General features: G+C 36.2%; 1 protein-coding gene across 10 annotated transcripts in view; it reads left to right on the forward strand.

Moving 5' to 3' along the window:
* PARD3B (par-3 family cell polarity regulator beta) overlaps positions 1–19,772 on the forward strand; it is a 901,201-nt gene that overhangs the window by 526,221 nt on the left and 355,208 nt on the right. For all 10 annotated transcript variants that reach the window (XR_005649078.1, XM_039844925.1, XM_039844928.1 and 7 more), the window contains 2 exons: positions 9,496–9,666; positions 13,904–14,036. Coding sequence is in view for 9 of the 10 variants with exons in the window: in XM_039844925.1 (XP_039700859.1) it covers positions 9,496–9,666; positions 13,904–14,036 (304 nt within the window). In the remaining variant the exon portion in view is untranslated. The remainder of the gene's footprint in view (positions 1–9,495; positions 9,667–13,903; positions 14,037–19,772) is intronic.

Here is a 19,772-nt window from a genome sequence, read left to right on the forward strand (position 1 = left end):
CTTCCTTACCTTTCAGACTACTTACTGCTTTCTATCATTTCAGCTCTTATTTGAGTCATTTCAAATAGAGATGTAAATCTCTTTTTGAAAATAAGAGCATTCAGCTATCCTAGGATTCCATCTCGGAAGTGAATCCCTCACTCCTCTAAGGGCAAACTCCATTCAGAATTATCCCAAATGCTTAAATATTTAAATTCCAGTCTGCCTTATCAAGAAGCAAAGCCCAGAAACTTCCTGCTAGTGTCAGGACACATTTTCCATCTCAGACCACTTTCACATACAGAGTTCTCCGTGGACCTCTCTGAAGCATCCCTTGAACTTTGCCATGTACAAAGTGACCAGTGACTATAACAGCCAAATACAACTAGAGAATCGATACTAATGTGCTTAAACAATAACATGCATTACTATATGTCTGTAGTTTCATTTTAGTTTGTCTTTCTTCCTGGGCATTTGCCCCTGGAGTACGATGTAGCTGCTTACAGAACCAAAATATGCTAGATACAAGTATATGTTAATTTCTTATGACCCAAGGACTATGGCTGGAATGAAATTAGGATGTTCACGAGAAGGCTTTTCTAAAATTTCACTTCTGTGGTGGGAATTTAAAATGAATGTAGTACTGTCACTGTTAAATGAAAAAAAAAATGTCTTTCTTGCAGATAGAAAAAAAATACTTCGAAAAAAATTATCTCTTTTCCCAAAATCCACATAAACATTAGCTTTTCCTTTTCTCTGGAGAATCACACACAGTCTTGAAATTCTATTTTTTTAACCTTAAAATTGAATCATTTTTAGAAAAAAAAAATGTATAACTAGAATAGTGGTAGTTTTAAAAACTAAAGTAGAATACTAACATGCTGTAGTAAGAACAGAAACCTCAGGGAGTCTGTTTTACCAATTCTGAATGATTTTTTTTTTTTTTAAATATACTGACTTTGGGACTAGAATGTGTCCTGTGGAAACCTTGAAATAATTAGGTAAAAAGTAAAATTCAGACAATTTTTGCTAAGGGGAAAAATGTCATGTATCAGGTAGATTATTTAAGAGCTCTTAAATAGAGAGAATGAATTTAAGAATACCTGTTATTTTCTAGAAAATTAATTAGCCGGGTTTGTGCTTAATAAATACTACTTGATGATGATGAAATTAAATGAAAGAAAAATGCCTGACATTGCTAATTGCAAATGCATGCACTCAGAATATGAAATAGGCATAATTTAAGTGATTCGATTCCTGTGTGCTTAGTAAATTTGGAATACTTCCCTCTGAGAGATGCAGAATTTCATAATCTACACTATTTAGTAATTGGTAAAAGAAAAAGTTTTATATAATATAAGCAATATCCTATTTTTAAAATGACTAAAATATGAATTTGGGGAGAGACTACACAGTTCTAGAATTTCTGGGACCATGGTGTTTGATTCTGAATCTTCAGGTCTCTTTGTAATGGGAACATTTAATAGCATCTAAGCTCTTAATAGGAGTCCAGAAGGAGTTCCCAGTGTGACTAATTTCCACCACCATCACTGCTGGTATCTATAAATCATGTGACAGATCTAGAATTAATGAATTCAAAGGAAGATAAAAGGGACAGCATTTTAAGGAACACTAATGTTAAATGATTTCTTCAACTATTCATTTTCTTTAAATTTGGTAATGTTTTTTACCGGTAGAAAACCGTAAAGATCATTACCAGGAGTCATGTTTTTCAGTTTTTTTTATCTTTGACAAAAAGACCATACAGTCTGATCATTTATGTTATACCAATTATTTTTAACCAATCTTCTTTACGAAAAACCAAAAATGTTAGTATGTAACATTTAATATATATACTAACATATAATGTTATATACTATATACATTATGTTATATACTAACAGATTGCATTATGTTATATGCTAACAGATTATATACTATACAATCTGTTAGTATATACTAATAGATTGTTAGTATATAACATTCTCATAAATGAGAAGCCTGACTATATGAATTTTCTGCAATAATAACTATTTTATAAAGATATAATATAACCTTGCTTATAAAATCCCACATCACTAGCATCAATCATTACTTTTCTTACCCATATTTATCACTTTCACATTTTTTTATTTCATACATGGATATGCAAATAAGAAGTAAATTTATACCATGTTGGATAACATTTTGGAATTCTACCTCAATTTGATGTATATTTCGGACTCCATGATTGTCTGAAAAGGCTTGAGCTGGTAGACCTAATCGAAAAGGAAATTATAATCTACAAAAGTTGATATCCCATGATGATGATACTTTGACTCTGAAAATAATGCCTTTAGCCTGAAAGTTATATTCACCTTCATAATAAGTATTTATAGGCATATTTATAATGTGCTCAGAGTTTTGTCCTAGACATCTTGCGTTGGACCCATTTTTCTAGTGACCAGACTTTTAACAATCATAGCACAAACAAGAGCATAGTTTATTTTTTCATCTTTCAGTAAATAAGTTGAAGAGACCTCTGAAATTCTAATGCAGTTTGGCATTCATGCAGAATCTTCTTGATTCGTGTACAACACATATGCTTTAGTAAGCTTTTCATTATCCAGTTTTCTAAGCCAAAGTAAACTTCAAACAGAAAATCAGGAAGGAGATAGGAAGGGATGGAGAGGAAACTGAAATGACAGAAGACAGAAAAATTATAAAACAAGTACAGAATGCTATTACTGCATAATAGGCCAGTGAATATTTGTGATGAATCTGTCTGTGCTTCTGAAACTTATTGCTGGGGAAATTATAAGAGTCACTAATGACTATAATAAAAGCTATAAGTTACAAATATTTATCTATGCCCATTATGCTTCCAGAAGGTGTTTAAAATGGAAAGAATTATAATACATTTTGAAAACATGTCAGAGTGGTTTGATTATGTATATTATGATACTATAAAAATACTCCAGTTATCTTTAAAAAAATAAGTCTTATATGCCACAGGTGCTGAGTAAATGGTATGTTGCTAGAACTTCACTGGTTTGCTGCATAGAAATGAAGTGAGGCTACATTCAATAAATAAATTTAAAATTTTACAGTAACTGAACAACAGAATATTGGGCCAGTTCACAGAAAGTAATCAGGCTTCACATTTAGAACTAGAAAGGTTCTCAGAACATGTGCTGGTTGTATCCACGCCAGCCTGGATTCACGAATCTTGAATACCTGCAGTTTGTAAATTAAACGATTTGTCTGTTGTACTTGAAACTTACACCAGGCCCAAAGCACCTGAATGAAATATTTCTCAAGTGACTCAACTTAGCAAGCATTTTTTGAACATCTGCAGTGAGTTATGTAATGTATAATAGAATGGAGGCAGGAAACATAAGAGGACTCATTCCATAATCTAGGGAGGTGGAAGCATAATAAATTAATATATAAAAGCTCTAATATGATAAGGGTTATGGTAGACAAAAATAAAAGTATCATGGGTATCGAGATGATGAAGCAATTAATTCTGCCTATGCAGAAAACTATGAATGAAAGGCAGTTGCTGGGCCTTATAGGGAAGGATGAATAGATATTCATCAGGTGAGCAGGAATAAAAAGGACATTTTGGACAGAAGGAAGAGTGTGGGGCAAGTCACCATGGTGTGTGCACCAGAATGCAATTTTCTGTCTCTAGAAAACAGAGCTCTGATTGGGGAAGAATGCCACCATTCATATTGGTAGGAATTGTGTTAGGGCAGACGTTGTAAAACACTGACATAGGTAGGTACTCTTCAAGACAAGAATTTACATGTGTCTGCTCTTACCAACCTTCTTTATTCGCCATCTGTTTTAAAATCTGTACTTTAAAATCTCTATTTACTCTGTTCCTTTCATTGCTACTCTTTTTAAGTGAAGTTCAATGATTTCAATCTGGAATGCAAGCTTTTTTCCTAGGTCGAATTTTTTTTTTCCCCAAAAAAATACTGTAGGCAGATGTTGATATGGAGTGATTTTAAGGCCTTGAGACAGTTTTATTCAGGACAGTCCTCTACCTCTATCAGGAGCCATTTACCTAGAGTCCTACCTCACTGCAGGGAAATCCTGCTTTGCAAAATGAAGCCAGGCTTCGGGTTTGGGCCCTTGGTGTTGATAATACCCCAGAAGACTTCAACGAGGGCCCCTATAGAAACATGCAGAGGCAGGAGCTGACATCTGGTCATGATTAATCCTCTCAACACCATGGCCTAATGCGGACTGGCTTTGGGCCCTAGCCAGCTACCCCTGGGAAAGCCAGCCCACTCTCTCATGCTTGTCTCCTGTTTTGCAGAGGCTCGTTCTCTACCATGGCCTTTTTTTTTCTCTCCCCTCTGTATTCATGAGAATTTTAGAAGTAAAAGGGCCTCATAAGTAATTGGCCCAAAAACATGGATTAAGCTATGCAATGTCACCAGTAATCATGGCAGAAGTCGTACCCAGGCACCATTGAATGGGGCTGAACTACAAGGGCACTGGACCCCCTGGAAATCATGGATATGCTTCAGTGGGCACTTGAAACATCCTCCTAACTACCCCCCACTACAAAGAGTTATCTGGTCCAAATGTGCAGCTGTGGAGAAACGCTTGTGTAAATATTTACTTTTAAGAAGGAGAATCTGCAGCATTTATTAGATTCTCAGAAGAGTCTAAGAACCCATAAAGGACAAGGATCAGTCACAAAGTGGTTGAAACATGGACTTCAGAGTGACCCAGACCTAGTTCAAATCTGCTTTTAGACATGTGACTTGTAATAATGCACTTAACTCACATGATACTTGGTTTCTTTTTTATAAAATGGGGCTATAGTCCCCAATGTATAGGATTGTTGTCGGAATTAAATTGTCTAGTGCACATAAAAGGTTTAGCACAATGACTACACAAAATAGAAACTCATTAATAATAATTGTTATTAATAATTGTACCTTTAATCATCTCTAGAACTCTGATTTTAGAAGAAACATAGCGTGATGGGTATATGTCTGACTCAGACACATGAAGACCTGGTCATGCTAGTATTCTTTGACTTAATTTCTCTGAGCCTCCATTTTTATACCTCTTAAATAGCAGAAGGATATATATCCATCCCAGAGTTTTTGTAAGAAATGAATGAGAGAACATATGCAAAATATTTGCACAAGGACTGGCCTTTATTAGATATTCAGTAAAAGGAAGATATAATACTCAAACATTATGTTTTCCAGTCCACCTTTTTCCTGCATTAGAACCAGGTTAGGCCTGATGAGACAATTTGAAGCATCCCAGAACATGAAGAAATTCTAAATCTCATAGCAGTTTTTATTTGTCCAAAAGTTCCCTGAGGAAGTTACTTCTTATCTTTACTCTATTCTCTTTCCTCTTTTTCCCTTCCACTTTGGGAACTTCCTCTGCTCCCTCCTACACTGAAAATGGATAGAATTGGTTATGAGTTTGTCAGAGATGAGGTGTGTAGTTGCTGTCATTTTGATCTGGAGTCTGAAACGAGTAAAGTAGGAAGGAAGGTACCTTAGTCTGCTTTGCCATGACAAATTACCATAGACTGGGCGGCTTAAAAACCACAGAAATTTATTTCTCACGATTCTGGAGTCGGAAGTCTAAGATAAGGCACCAGCAGATTTGATATCTGGTAAGAGCCCCCGCTTCAGGCTGATGGACGGATAAGGTGGACATCTTGATGGAACCTCACCTGTCAGGTGGGGCATGGGAGCTCTCTCCCAGGCCGTTCATGAGGGCGTTAATCACATTCCTGAGGGCTCCATTCTCCTAATAACCTCACTTTGGACATTACGATCTCAGCATGCAAACACTCAGTCCACAACAGAAAGGGATTTTTTTTTTTCTTTAACAATGTAAGCATGGTCCAGATTATAATGAAATAAATACCCTAAAATTACTGAGCAATATCCCTGGATGGTCGAATTGCCTTATATAAAATCAATTGAGAGTTAGCATTCTCATGCCTAAGTATTTACTTAAACATAATATTAATAGAAAAAAATAAAACTGTAAAAATCTACTTGTTAAAAATGTTCCAAAGCAGAATGGACATACACAATTGTGAGGGGTAGTGGGTGAGTTCTTATATGAATCAACTGCATTTTAGATCAAGACCAAACCTAGATATGCATGTATAGATAGCTAGATAAGTAGACAGGTTTTCCTCCCTCTTCTAGTTCGCTTCCTTGCTCTCCATCCCCCAACACCCTCTCCTGTCTTCACATCTTTTGTCCTCTGACCAGCTTTTATATAAGGTTCTCTTCCAGGAAATCTCTGGTAACATACTGTCCTCTCTAGTTTCAAAAACCTTTTTTTCATGAAGCATTACTCCCTTAGGGATTAGGCGTTGTCATCTTTTTAGAAGACAGAACGGTTAGTGCCTAGGGAGTGCTGAGAAGTCAGGACTTGGGCTATTTTGATCCAGCTTTGACCTTAACTAGCTGACCGTATCCTAATCTATGCGGAAGTGGCTTCTCTTAAGAGGCGTTCAATAAATTGTTTCTCACCCTCTTTGGACATCACATTATTTATCTGTACACAGAAGAGGTTGGACAAGATGATCACTAAGGACTTTTCCAGCTCTAAATTCTGTGATTATATTCTAAATGTTAGGACAACATGGTGCTTACTGGCATCGCCATTAAGGAAATTACCCACCATTTATCTTATTAAAAAAAGAGCACACACCAATAGCAACAGACTAGCCAAGCCTGAAAATGCGAGTCTGTGTCTTTTTATTGCACCCACAGCTCTCCAGTGATGCTTATGATGAATGTGAATGTCTTCAAAAAAAAAATTCCAGCTGCCCTGGGGTGACCTGACCTGCCTCTTTGTTTGGTACTTGGATAAAGCAAACATGTTCTACTTCAGTGTAGTTCTGCATGCTTGAGACTTGGAAGGTAGCTGAAAATAAAAGTTTGTCCTTAATACCTGTTTATGATGTAAAAATGTTCTTTTTACATCTGCTTTTCTCTTGGTTTATCTTCACGCGGACCTTGTCCTATACTTCACAGAGAAGGTTCACTAGGTGGGATCTCGCTCAGATTTCATTCCCTCCATTCTAGAAATATTCATAAAGTTTCCATTTTTATCTTTCTTCTTCCTGTTGTAGAGGATGAGGTGTCCTGCCGAAACTAAGCCTCTACAAATCCAACACTCGACCTCATTTCCTGTTACAGAGCTAGGATCTTGATCCAACCCTTTTGCTTCCTCCAGCTATTTAAAAACCACACATCTGTCTCCAGTCATCCTAAAAAGGTTTTTAGTGACCCTCCTAACCATCTTCTCAAGATTCAGCCCAATCGCCCTCCTTTCATTAAATGCGAAAATAGAATAATTTCTTGAGTCTTGTCTCACCTCATGGGACTAAATCACTAAGGTTGTTTTTAGCCCCACTTCCAGTAACTTTACTCTTATTCCTATGTACCTCATTCAAAATTAGATAAGAGAAATGAAGAGATTTTTTTTATGTCATTTTTTCAATGACAATTGACATTTAATATTATTTCATATTAGTTTTAGGTGTATAGCATGGTTAGACATTATGTAATTTATAGGCGATCCCCCTGATAAGTCTCGAACCCACCTGGCATCATATATTAGTTAGTACAGTATTATAAAGTATAGCATAGGAAATATAGTCAATAATATTATAAGAGGTTTCTTTCTTGTTTGACCTTTCCTATAAATCTCCTTTCCAGATTTGTTCTAAGTTAGGGTAAAGGTTAAGTGGAGTGGGAAAACAAGAAGGAAGGGAACATTATGCTCTGCTGAGGCAGTGCACTCAGACATTTTACAGCTCTGATTTTCCACTTTTCTCTGTTGAGCTCATTGCCTTGCCATCTCAGTTTCTCCATCGAGTGGGCTTATGCTCCTTTGGGTGGCCTCCGGAATTCTAGGTAGCCAAGACACCCTCCAGCAGTGAATCTCCACGTGGGCATTTGCTCCCCATAGCAGCTCTCACCACCCGCTTTTTTCCCTGCTGTCAGCAGAAGAACTTCCTCCAACCTTCTGCCACTGCATTAGTCAAAGCTTATCAACTTGTCCACAGGATTTCTCTCTCAAAGCTGTATGGTTGGTCCTATTGTCCACTGTATGTCTGGTTTTCTACTTTCTTAAGGATCATTTTTCTTTTGCATTTCATTCTGTTAAATTGAACATGGATCCTAGATACTTTTAACCACAAATACTCTTTCATATTTTCCCCCTACTTTAGTGTTGCACAACTGTTGTCTAGAGAGGAGTAACAAGGAAGTTTTTGTAGAGACTAAAGAGACAGGGTTCAGAAAACCTGAACTTGAGTCGGTTTGTCTCTGACTTGTGTCTGTGACCTAGGCCAAGTTACATTATTTCCCTGCCTGCCTCCATTACCTTATCTATAAAAATGTGAATAGAAACATTAATCTAACTTCTTGAGTTCTATGAGAATCACTTGAGATAATTGATGGAAGGTAAATTTTTATACACACCTACTGTTATTTCCATTAAATTTCTTAGCAGCAGCAGCATAACATTCCTAAAGTTACATCTGTGCCTCATAGCAAGAACTTTGTACCTTAGTGTAAAACAGGTTTAAGACATAATGTCCCTTATCTTACTGTCAATATTTTAAGCATTTTTCTTTCCAGGCTACCTGTTGGGCACATGCACCACAGTCGCTTTAAATTTTTTTGTTGGCAGAACTGGCATCCCAATTCGTTAGCTACTGCAAGACTCCAGCTTGTGAAAGACTTCTGGCTGAAGGTGACATGCCTAGAATTGAGTTAGACTAGAGTCTGGACTGCCTATCCATACCCTGAAGTTCTGTTCTTTCCTAGAGGTTCTGAGTAAAAGTCCTCATCAGTCATAACATCCTTGCAAAAAGCTTGACTCAAATTCTCTTTCTCAAGCTTTTCTACCAGAAGCTATCATAGAAAATTGGTCCTTCACTGCATACCTCTGTGTTCTTTTGCAAACTAGCAGACTGGAAACTTTTTGGTTATGTTAGAGAAAATTACATGAGAATTTTTTTATTCAACACTACTCAGCAGAGGTAGCAATGTTATCAGGAGACACATTACCACTGTCAAGAACACACTATTTAAGCATGATGTCTCTCTCTGCCTGAAAATGAAAACCCTTGTTTCAAGCCATATGACTACTTCCTTTTATATCCAAATCCCCTTTCCTGGTCTCTGCCAGAGCAAATGGCAGAATCAGACCGGGTTAGTATACTTGCCAAAGATTTAGGTAAGAGACGTTATACAAATGTCAAAATTATTCTATCTCAGGACTTAAGATTTCTAAAAAACACTTTCACGTTATTCATTATTATTTATATTTGTGACTATTTGTTAAGCTCCAGAACCTTTTTCTGCCATAGAAAATAAATCATTCCTAATAGCTGAGGTTTTTTGTTTTGTTTTGTTTTGTTTTTCATATTTAAACTTGAAACTTTCCCCTGAAACAGCCACATGTCATCGCCACTCTTTTTGTTTAATGCTATTTTTCTTTCCTCTGCCTTAGGATGGCCGTCTGCGGATGAATGACCAGCTGATTGCAGTTAATGGGGAATCTCTTTTGGGAAAGTCCAACCACGAAGCTATGGAAACACTTAGGCGATCGATGTCCATGGAAGGAAACATACGAGGGATGATCCAGCTGGTGATTCTGAGGAGGCCAGAGAGACCAATGGAGGTGATGCAAATCTTTATTTCCCTCAGAAAATTGCCGAAGTGGCCACATGAATATGCAGATTTTCATCACTAGTATGGTAGACTCATATGAATTCTGAAATTGGAAAAATATGCCCCAGAAGGGTTCTGATGGATTTATGTGGTGAGCAGGTGGTTGTATATTTTAGGCATAACTAGAAGGTGTAAAAATATGCATATAAAATAAGTAATTTATCAAATGTAACAACAGATCCATATTGTCTAGTTTTTTCCCCAGAAATTTCTAGAGCACTGGACTTTATGAATAAGGTTTTATTCACATGATAAATTATTAAGTCTGTAATATCTTTGTATACTTTTTGATTGACATGTTAGCAGTGTCTATACCTTAGATATTTCTTAATCAGATATGTACAGTGCTCAATATAAAGATCATTATAATGCAGACAGCTGTCTATATTCTCCCCATAATGTGCACATGAATAGTCTAGAACTGGGACTTAACTATCTTAAAATTTGATCTATTAAGCAAGCTGCTTGCTTCATGTTATTAAATAATAAATGTTTTTTAATTAAATATTCTTGAAATTTTTATCATGATTTCTTTACAGATTTTTATATAAAGAATATTTTTACTTATACATGAAGTATAAGCATAAAATATTATTGAATGCTCATATCTCTAAACATTTCACTGACAATTATATTATTATATTTATATTATATAATTATACAATTACATAGCACATTATAAAATTATATTAACATTATTTTCTCTTCTATATGAAGAATAATTATTAAATGCCCATTAAAGTCCTTTTAAGAAAAGACAAGAAGAAAAAATTTGATGGTAGTTAAGGGTTAAGAAAAACACGAACAAATCTCACATATATTCTCTAAGGACAGATAATGTTCGTGTAATACAATAACATGCAAAATTAAAATAGAATACTTTTAAAAACACACTAATATAAAATATTGGTTTTAATAATAAGTTCAACTTAAAAATAAAAAATATATAAGAATTTTCAAATTATCAAGAGTAGAAGATAGTTGGGGTTCATAGTAGTTAAATGCTGGGGCCCCAGAGTTTTGGATTGCTTGAGTTAAAATCCCAGGTTGGCCATTTTCTGGCTATGCAAAGGTAGACATAGTTGAGTGCTTGGTACTTGTAGATGACAGGTACTGTTCTCTGTTTCATCTCTCAATGTATCCTCATTTCCCAGCATATCATAGACAACAAATATTGTTGAATGAATAAAAGTTGCATCTGAGACCTACTTCACCTGAGAGAGTAAGCTGAAGTAGTAAACATAAACTGTAACATACTTTGCTATATTATCAGCTATTGGAAAGGAGTAACGGTACCTTTTCATTCGTCTTTATATAACCTTGTAAATGTTAAATAAATGTAAATTGGCCAATTACTGGAGACTATATATAATGAGCCAACTCGATTTCAACATTTGTGTCTGCTTAAGTGACAGAGAGGCTTCCATGAATATTTAATGGATTTTACTTATGTACATAGTTATAAAACCCTTATTTATTGCTTCCATCTATGAGAGAATTGGCTCCCTTCTGGTTTCATTTGGTTCTTACTCTAGAGTCCTAGGACTTTATGGAACCCAGTTGTTGGAGATGGGTGTGAAGGATGGCTTATCTGTGCATCTGGGTATTTGATCTCACTTAAGATATATTGGGACAAAGATACCTCAACTAATAGAAAAGTCTAAAGGACACTGCTGTAGAATACCATATCTGTGCAGTGAGCCAGAAGAAAAAATTGAATACGGTTGTTAAGAGCTAGTTATCCCCCCACCTCTCATCTTCCCTAATTTCATGTCTTTCTCTAAAACATATGAATGCTTAGTGGATAAGTGTTCTGTGTTGTGGCTCATCTAGTCGAGACATTTTATCATTTTCATTCTCCTTTATTACAGGGTTTTTTTAATTTTAATTCTCACACTCTGGGGTGGGTTGGCAGTTATACCATCAAAAGAAAGTACTAAACTTTCAGTGTGTTGCCCATCCTCAGAAATATCTTGTTAATATAGTTCACTAGGGAATCAATTGGGAATAAGAAATGGAACAAAAAGCAATTTTTATGAGAACATTTAAACAAGATCCATTCTTAGTTGTTTGTTGTTGTTGTTGTTGTTTTTTAATATTTACATGCTTTCCTTGGGGGATAAGCAGGCATTTGACTTCAGCTATTGAGAATCTCTGTGCTACCCATATAAATTAAAGAGCATTTTTTTCTTATAAAGACACCAGCCTAATGTACACTAATGTTTATTAAATTGGAAAAAAAAAAAAAAACCTGCAACTATTTGATCTCCCAAATCTGTGTTTTAATAAGTCAAAGCTTATGTTATGTGCTCATGTTTTCAGTATATTCTCCTGTGCAACAGCAGTCACCCTTAGGTACAATAAAAAAGCATCCGTAACCTAGAAAAAGGTCTCAGCAGTGTTCATATGTTCAGGCAAATCAATTAGTTAGACTTGGCAAGAATACCAAAATGGTTACTTGATCCTTATATTGATATAAAAAAATTGAAGAAGCTACTTAAGAAAAGTCAAAATATATAGTTGTTGGGGTGTTTTCCCACATTACCCAGCTGTACAAGATACGTAAACAGTTTTGATGAGGACCTCCTGAAGAATACATAATGAGCCCTTGATTGAATCAAAATCATTTTAAACAGAAACATGTTTTTCAAAGGATGAGCTTGAGGTTCAATTGTAATTCTATTTGAGCCTGGAGACTCGGTATTAAAAAATGGGTTATGACCTGTTTTTTTTTCCCTCTTTCCCAAAACATTTCTCTCACTGCTGAAGGCCCATCTTGGTAGAAGCAGAATATGTTTTAAAATCCATTATATTTTTTATTGGCCAGGACACTAATGGAGGGCTCCACGACAGCTCTATTTTACAGGCCGAATACTTTAATTAGGCTGGTTACCGATCAGATGTTGGGATATCGATTGTGTCATTTATCAAAGAGCTGGGAAAGCAGAAAAAAATTTTTGTTGTTCTTGTTGTTAAATCAGAGCACAAGGCTGAGCCAGGTAAGTCCTACCTCTCCTGCTGCCAGGATTCCAGCTTTAATTTATAAGTCATTTGCCTGAGTACCAGCATTGGTTTGACTAGCAGTACAGAAGCGAAGGGTATGAAAACATCGGATGTGAAAAAAGCATTATAAGCCTTGACAAAAAGCTAAAGGACCTTCAGCAGCTGAAAACATTTTAATTGTTAAGAATGCATAAATTGAATATTTTAAATATTTTGTTTAACTAGAAGGATACTGAGTTGTGTAACTAAAGAGGAAAGTATAAATCAAATGATTGGGCCAGATGCTTTTCTCAGAAGGAAAGAGCTTTGGGGATCAGATCTCTGTTTCTGTTAGTGATATGTTCCTCTCGCAACTGGTCAAGGGCACAGCCATGAGATAGCCTCCACATGTCTTCCTTGAAAGCTTTTAGGAAGACACATAATATGAGCAAGAGCAAAACCGGGTTCTCTGCACCCCAATCCTCTTGAACAAATAGCTCTCTCCAATCCGCCCCCTCCTATTATCTCACCCACGCCTGTGAAACATGGCTTGTGGGCGTGTTATCCTGGATACAGCAGTTTTAAGGAAACTGTGAATTTGTTTACAGACTGTCAAAATCCAAATAGGAATGGAAAACAAAGAAAAAAATGAGAAAGATATCTCAGGAGAACCACTGTCTGTCATGGTCACAGCAGTTTGTTTTAGCTCCTGGCCAAAAAGACCCAGTGTCTGTAGTGGGACACCCTCATGGCATTTCCGTGGCAAGCCTGCTTGGGTTCTGACTTGTCCTAGAGCATATGCACTTAGTCACCAAGGGAGAGAGAGAGGAACCAGCTGGTTGGCACAGAAACCCCCTTGGCATGAACTGTATTCTTGTGTCGACACTGCCACAAGCTGTACTCCCAGATGGAAGAAAATTTGAAAGAAGCCAGTTGTAAGTGGGGGAAAAAAATAATAAAGTTAATCCTTCTTTGTGTTGGCTCTTAGCACTCTTAAGCCTTAGCACCACATTGTCAGTATTTTTTATTTCATATTCAAAAATGTTTTAACTGATAGGGCCATTTTGATTTTCCACAATTGAGGATTTATATGCAGTAGACTCTTGACAGATTATTCATAAATCGATCATTCTTTTCCTTTGCTCCCAGTGATCAAGTTGGAACATATTAGAAAAGCAAATGCAATTTTTATTTTTATCCCTTAGGAGCCTGCAGAATATGGGGCATTTTCTAAATCATGCTTTGAGAACTGTCAAAATGCTGTAACCACCTCCAGGAAGAATGATAACAGTACATTGCATCCGTTTGGGACTTACAGTCCACAAGACAAACAGAGAGGTAAGGGTCTTTCCATTTTCATCCACTGCAATGATGTAAAAGAAAAAAAACACGAGTGTGTTTTTATTTTTAAAAAATAGAAACAAAGGAGAGGTAATTAAACTAAGTACAGATTTTGTTGCTCAGAGTCATGAACACTGAGAAATAGGTAGGAGAGCTGACTCAGAGGTTGGGAAGTGGATTCCTGGCATGGCTTCCAGTTTAAGTGACAGTTCTATGCTTGATGCTCCAAACATAAAGGCTTATGTATAAAACAAACCATGACTGGAGAAACAAAATGGCAAACTGTTATTTTTTAAACAATCTTTTAATATTGGAAATTAAGAAGTATAAATAACTAATAAACTTTAAAAAAAACTGTGTGTGGACTAATATGGTAAAATGGTCATAACGTGATTCACAGGTTTATGCTTGGTTCTCAGAGTGTGGTCCCTACCACAAACCAAGAGCATTAGGTGACAGTCGGAATGTTCTTGTTATGGTCTCGCTGTGCTCCTTCCCTCATCATCGTCTTCACCTGGATCACATTTCTAGTAAAGCTCTAGATGTAAAAAGCTTGGGTTTTCTCCTTTGTTTTTCAAAAATTATACTTTAGGTCACCAAGAAAATTATTTTATTTTCCTTCATCTCCCTTCTTAAATAACTTTAGTTTTTGTATTGTAAAAGTAATACATAGTCATTACAAAAAATTTGGAGGAAAACAACAAAAAGAAAGTCTAATATTACTGATAATTCTATCAAAGCTACTAATCAATAACATTTTTATGTATAAATTTCAAGTATTTTCTTCAAATATGTGTATATAAAGTGAAGAGAAAATGAAATATACTATATATAATGTTTAGGAAATTGCTTTTTAAATTAATAACACATTATGAACGTCTTACTATGTCAGTAAGTATTCTACAGCATCACATTCAGTAGTCATATAAGTATGCTATTGAATAGAGGTACTGTTTATGTAATCAATTCCTTATTTATACCTAAGATGTTAGCAAAATTTAACTATGTGGGAACGATTTCTAAACTCTGAGATCACTCCATCAGAACGGATTTGTAAATCTGAGGTTCTTGTAGATTAAATTGTTTCATCAGAATGGGATGTTGTTTTTTCCTCTGAATTCCTCCATTTTAGTAAGAGTAGTACAACAGCTGTGACCATTTATTAAGTGTTTACTGTCTGTTAGATACTGTGTTAAGCAATTTACATGCACACTCGAAGTGTGTAATGTTATTATTCTCATTTTACAGAGGAAGAAATAGAAAGTCAGAGAGAGTAAATTATTAACCAAAGACCACATACATATTTGATCCATGCAGAACCCGGATTCAACTCCTATCTCTCTGACTCAAGTTCATTCCCTGAATCACACAGCATGGTCCCTGTCCTACATCGATCCCTTGAAACCGTTGAAGTCCTTTCACTTGATACTAAGAATGTCCATTAGAAGCTGACTTTACGTTGTATCAGATAAAGAAATACTCAGTATGCCTCTTCTTTTCTTCTTAAAAAATAATTAAAATTTTTCTTAACAAAGCTAGATCTCCTTCTGAGACCTTAAGTCCTAATAGCAGGAGAGTCTACAGTAGGAACAGCAAGTTTTCACAGACTAGAACAGCCTTCTCTCTACTATGCCTATATAATAATCAAAACATTGGCATTTATATTAAAATATCTGATCTTTACATAATTTGATTGGTATTTAATTCTCAGTCAACATGTGGTCTGGTGACAATTCAAGTTCAGAATTTTATTCCTAACTATATCAGTGACATCCAAAGGAATACTGGGCATGTTACCTCCTATCTTGTTTTAGTATCTTTACCTATAAACAATTGATGCTGAAGTGATGATTACACAGTGTATGTTTAGAGGACATTGAGATACTCAAGGAAATTGGTAATATCTCTAGGAAGGATAACAAAGGCTAAAATGAGGAAACTATAGAGCTACGTAAAGTGTAAAACTACACCTAGAAAAAAAATTTAAATAAGCCCACTCTAAACACATACTAAAAACAAAATGTAATATATTTTGGAACTTCAATAGGATGTTTAGATTTTGTATTTCCACTGAACAATTAGAGTCTTTTAGACACGAGTGGCCGTGGACAGCCACTGGGAGCTTCTGTCTGTCCTCTTCCTCCAGTGACATAGATCCAGAAAGAACAACTTTTACGCCAGTGCAGAAACCACACAGATCAGCTACCTACAGTGTTCCTACTACTCTTCCTCTCCGCATCTCAATTTTTCTAAAGTTAATGTTAAAAATTAAGTTCTTTCAAGAAGTGACTTCAATAAACTTTATTTTTTATAAAGCATAGGAAATATTATTTCTCTGTGGATGCGATAAAATACTCAGAATTAGACCTGTCAAAGCATAGACTCAATGAATTTTAATTGTAAGAAAGAGTCCAATAGATATAATTCTCTTACTTTTTATATAAGCTTATTGACTTAGATATAAATATATATAAATAACAGAATTTATAAACATGCTGTCAGAGAATATTATGATCATCACCTCTTTGTAATATTAATAACATTTAAAATTTCGAGAACCATTAAGAGTTCCTGAGTCTCAAATACACGTGAGTTGGCAGTAGGCCACTAAGACTCATGAAACCTGAGTAAGTATTGACTTACCACCACCAAATTTTTTAAGGAACTCATTTAGAAAAACAAAATCGACTTGACAAAATGTAATGTCTAGTGAGAAGAGGAACCGTTACAGCCAAAACATTAACTTTTTTTCTTCCCTTTTTTCCTTTCCTTTGTATATTTAAAAATCCAATGTTGATATGCTGTGTTCCATCTATTTTTGTAATAACAGTACATACCACCCACAGTTCCACGTTTTTTTTTTTATACATACATATTCCTGACAAGCTGTTACACAGAAAAGACATTTTAAGAACTAACATTTGTAGAAATTGTAACACCATGAAATTCACATTTGTGTTGTAGAATTGCTAGCAATGCCCACAGTGAAATAAGTGTGGTACTCCAAGATGATAATAAGGATGGAGGATGTGTCTCAGGGGTTTGCTATGAAATCCTATTAAGCATTTGAATGGTAACGAAGTCTACCAACACTGTATTTCCTGAAGAATCTTGCTGGAAGATCTCACTTCAGGCCAAGTAATAGCTTAAGCGCAGTTTGCCTCTGGTTTGTTATTACCCCTCCTTTCATAGCTCTCATCTCCCCTTTTGTGCCCTACTCCTGCTTACCCGCCCTGTCAGCTCAAGTGCACCCCAGCCTCCGCCTCAGTCACCCATTGCTCCCAAGTCTGCCCACGATCACCTGCTATCTCCTTTAAACCTTTCATCCCAACCCCAAATCAAATGTTTTGGTTCTATGTCCTGTCCCACTATATCCATGTTCCCTGGGATCCTTTGAGGTGACGCATAATAGTATAATTATTCCTAACACGTCTCCTCCTGGAAACCAGCCTGTCTTCACCCCTCCATAGCATGTAAGGCACAAACCGTGCAGTGGTGATCAGAAATTGAATTATACTTTTCAATTTGACTGTTTATTGATACCTTCATTGTGCAGAACACACTATCAGGGATGCAAAGATGAATACAATGCTGTCCTCAAGAAAAGTCTAAAGCAGGGGTCCGCAAACATTGCCTTCGAAGGGCCAAACAGTAAATATTTTAGACTTTGCGGGCCATAGGATCTCTGTTGCCACTCCTTAACTCTGCTAGTCTTGTGCAAAAGCAGCCACAGACAGGACATACATGAATGGGCATTTAATGAAACATAGATGGTGGGCCACTTTGGACCAAGGCCATAGCTTGCTGAACCCTTGTCTGAAGTCACAATCTCCCCCCACACACACACATTTTTTTTTTTTTTTATGATCTGGCCCTGGTAGGATGGAATCTGTAAATCAAGTAACAACAATAAAAGATGTTGATAAAAAATAAGGGTCATTTGGTCATCAATAGAGTAGTAACTAGAGGTTGCATTGTAAACATTCACAAGAATATGTATAGAATAAATGACCATCAAGACTTATTTGTGTTCAATGAAATTCAAAAATATTATTTATAAAAGATAACAATTCTAGATTTTTTGACAGGTATAGGGTTTAACAAAGGTATTTGGACCCAGAGAAAAATATATTTATCCGTTATAGCATCTGAATATGTTGTTTAAAAATGTACCAAGGATAGTCAACAAAAGTATTTACCTTCTGTTTCTATCGCTACTTTAAAAACACATAGATTATTCATGTGAGTGAAATAAAGATTAAGTTAATGATTGTAATAAAACTTGCCATAGGCAGAGAAGATGCTGAAGAAGAGGAGGGAGAGCAGAAAGAGGAAGACAAGAAGGAAATTACCTATAGTCCAGTAAGACTAATAAACATAGATAAATAGATAATAGATCAATAGGTAGCTCATTGCATAGACAGCATATGATAAATGTTATCCAGGAATTATTTTCCATAATATTAGTAGATAGACCCAAAATGTCAGTGGATAAGGGCAGTGAAAATATATTTCTTACTCATATTACAGCCCAGCGAGGTTTGGCAGCAGGAGGAAGGGGTCTGCACTCCATGCAATGATTGAGGACCTGGGTCTCTTCCACTGGTAGCTGGGCCATCTTCTAGAGCCTTTTCCACCTGTGCTTATAACTGATAGATGGAAAAAGGGGAGAAGGTGGAGAAGGTTCCAGGGACACAGACCTTTTATTCCGTAGTTAATTGTGTTCAACTGAAATGTTTCTGAGTGGGCAAATTACATGATCACAGCTATGATTACCACCACTGTGGCAGATGGACTGAGAAGTTGAGAGTAGTGAGATTAGAGCTAGCAGAAAAGATGTCCCAGTATGTCCCTGGTCCCAAATTTACATTGTCGTCCTTCTGCTGTTTCTCTCAGCAAGTCTCTGACTGCCTGACAGCTACCATATTACCAAACCAATGGATTACTGGGGGAGGGAGTCAGTGCATGGGGACAGTGCTGGCTACCTTTGCTCATCGTGCTTCTGTACCCTGGTCATCTTATCAGATTCCTGGTTTGAGCCTCATTCCTAGGGACATGTTAGCACTACTAAAGAGTTGCCTTTGTTTTATACCAGTCCCTTGAGGAATGCTTGGAGCAAATTCTTGCCTGTATCAGGGTTCTCCAGAGAAATAGAACCAATGCAGGGAGATTCGGCAAGCTGGAGTCTCAGGAGAGCCAATGATATAGTTCCAGTCTTAAGGCCAGAAGTCTCAAAACCCAAGAAATGCTGATATTTCATTTTAGCCTGAGGGCAGGAAAAAAAAGCTGATGTCTCTGTTCGATGGAAGTTAGGCAAGAAGAATTCTCTTCTTCTCAAAGGAGGGTTAGGCATTTTACTCTATCAGACCTTCAACTGATTGGATGAGGTCTACCCACATTAGGGCAATGTTCTTTACTCTGTCTACTGGTCTAATTATTAAGCTCATTCTCCAAAAAATCTCACAGAAACACCCAGAATAATGTGTGACCAAGTATTTGGGTACCACATGCCCCAGACAATTCGACATATTAAAATTAACCAGCAAACTTGACATGGGGCCAAGTCAAAGGAGGTTCTCTTAACAGTAGCATTTTTCAAGGGCAGAGAGACTTTTTTCTTGCCCCAGAAATCAAGGACAAATAGGGTCCACTTTTTACCAAATATATCACTATAATAGATACACGGTAGAGTTTATGATGTATAGAATAATAATTCTGTACTCACTTATTAGC

The sequence above is a fragment of the Pteropus medius genome, unplaced genomic scaffold (assembly GCF_902729225.1).
Source record: "Pteropus medius unplaced genomic scaffold, Ma_sr-lr_union100, whole genome shotgun sequence".
Classification (NCBI taxonomy): Eukaryota; Metazoa; Chordata; class Mammalia; order Chiroptera; family Pteropodidae; genus Pteropus; species Pteropus medius.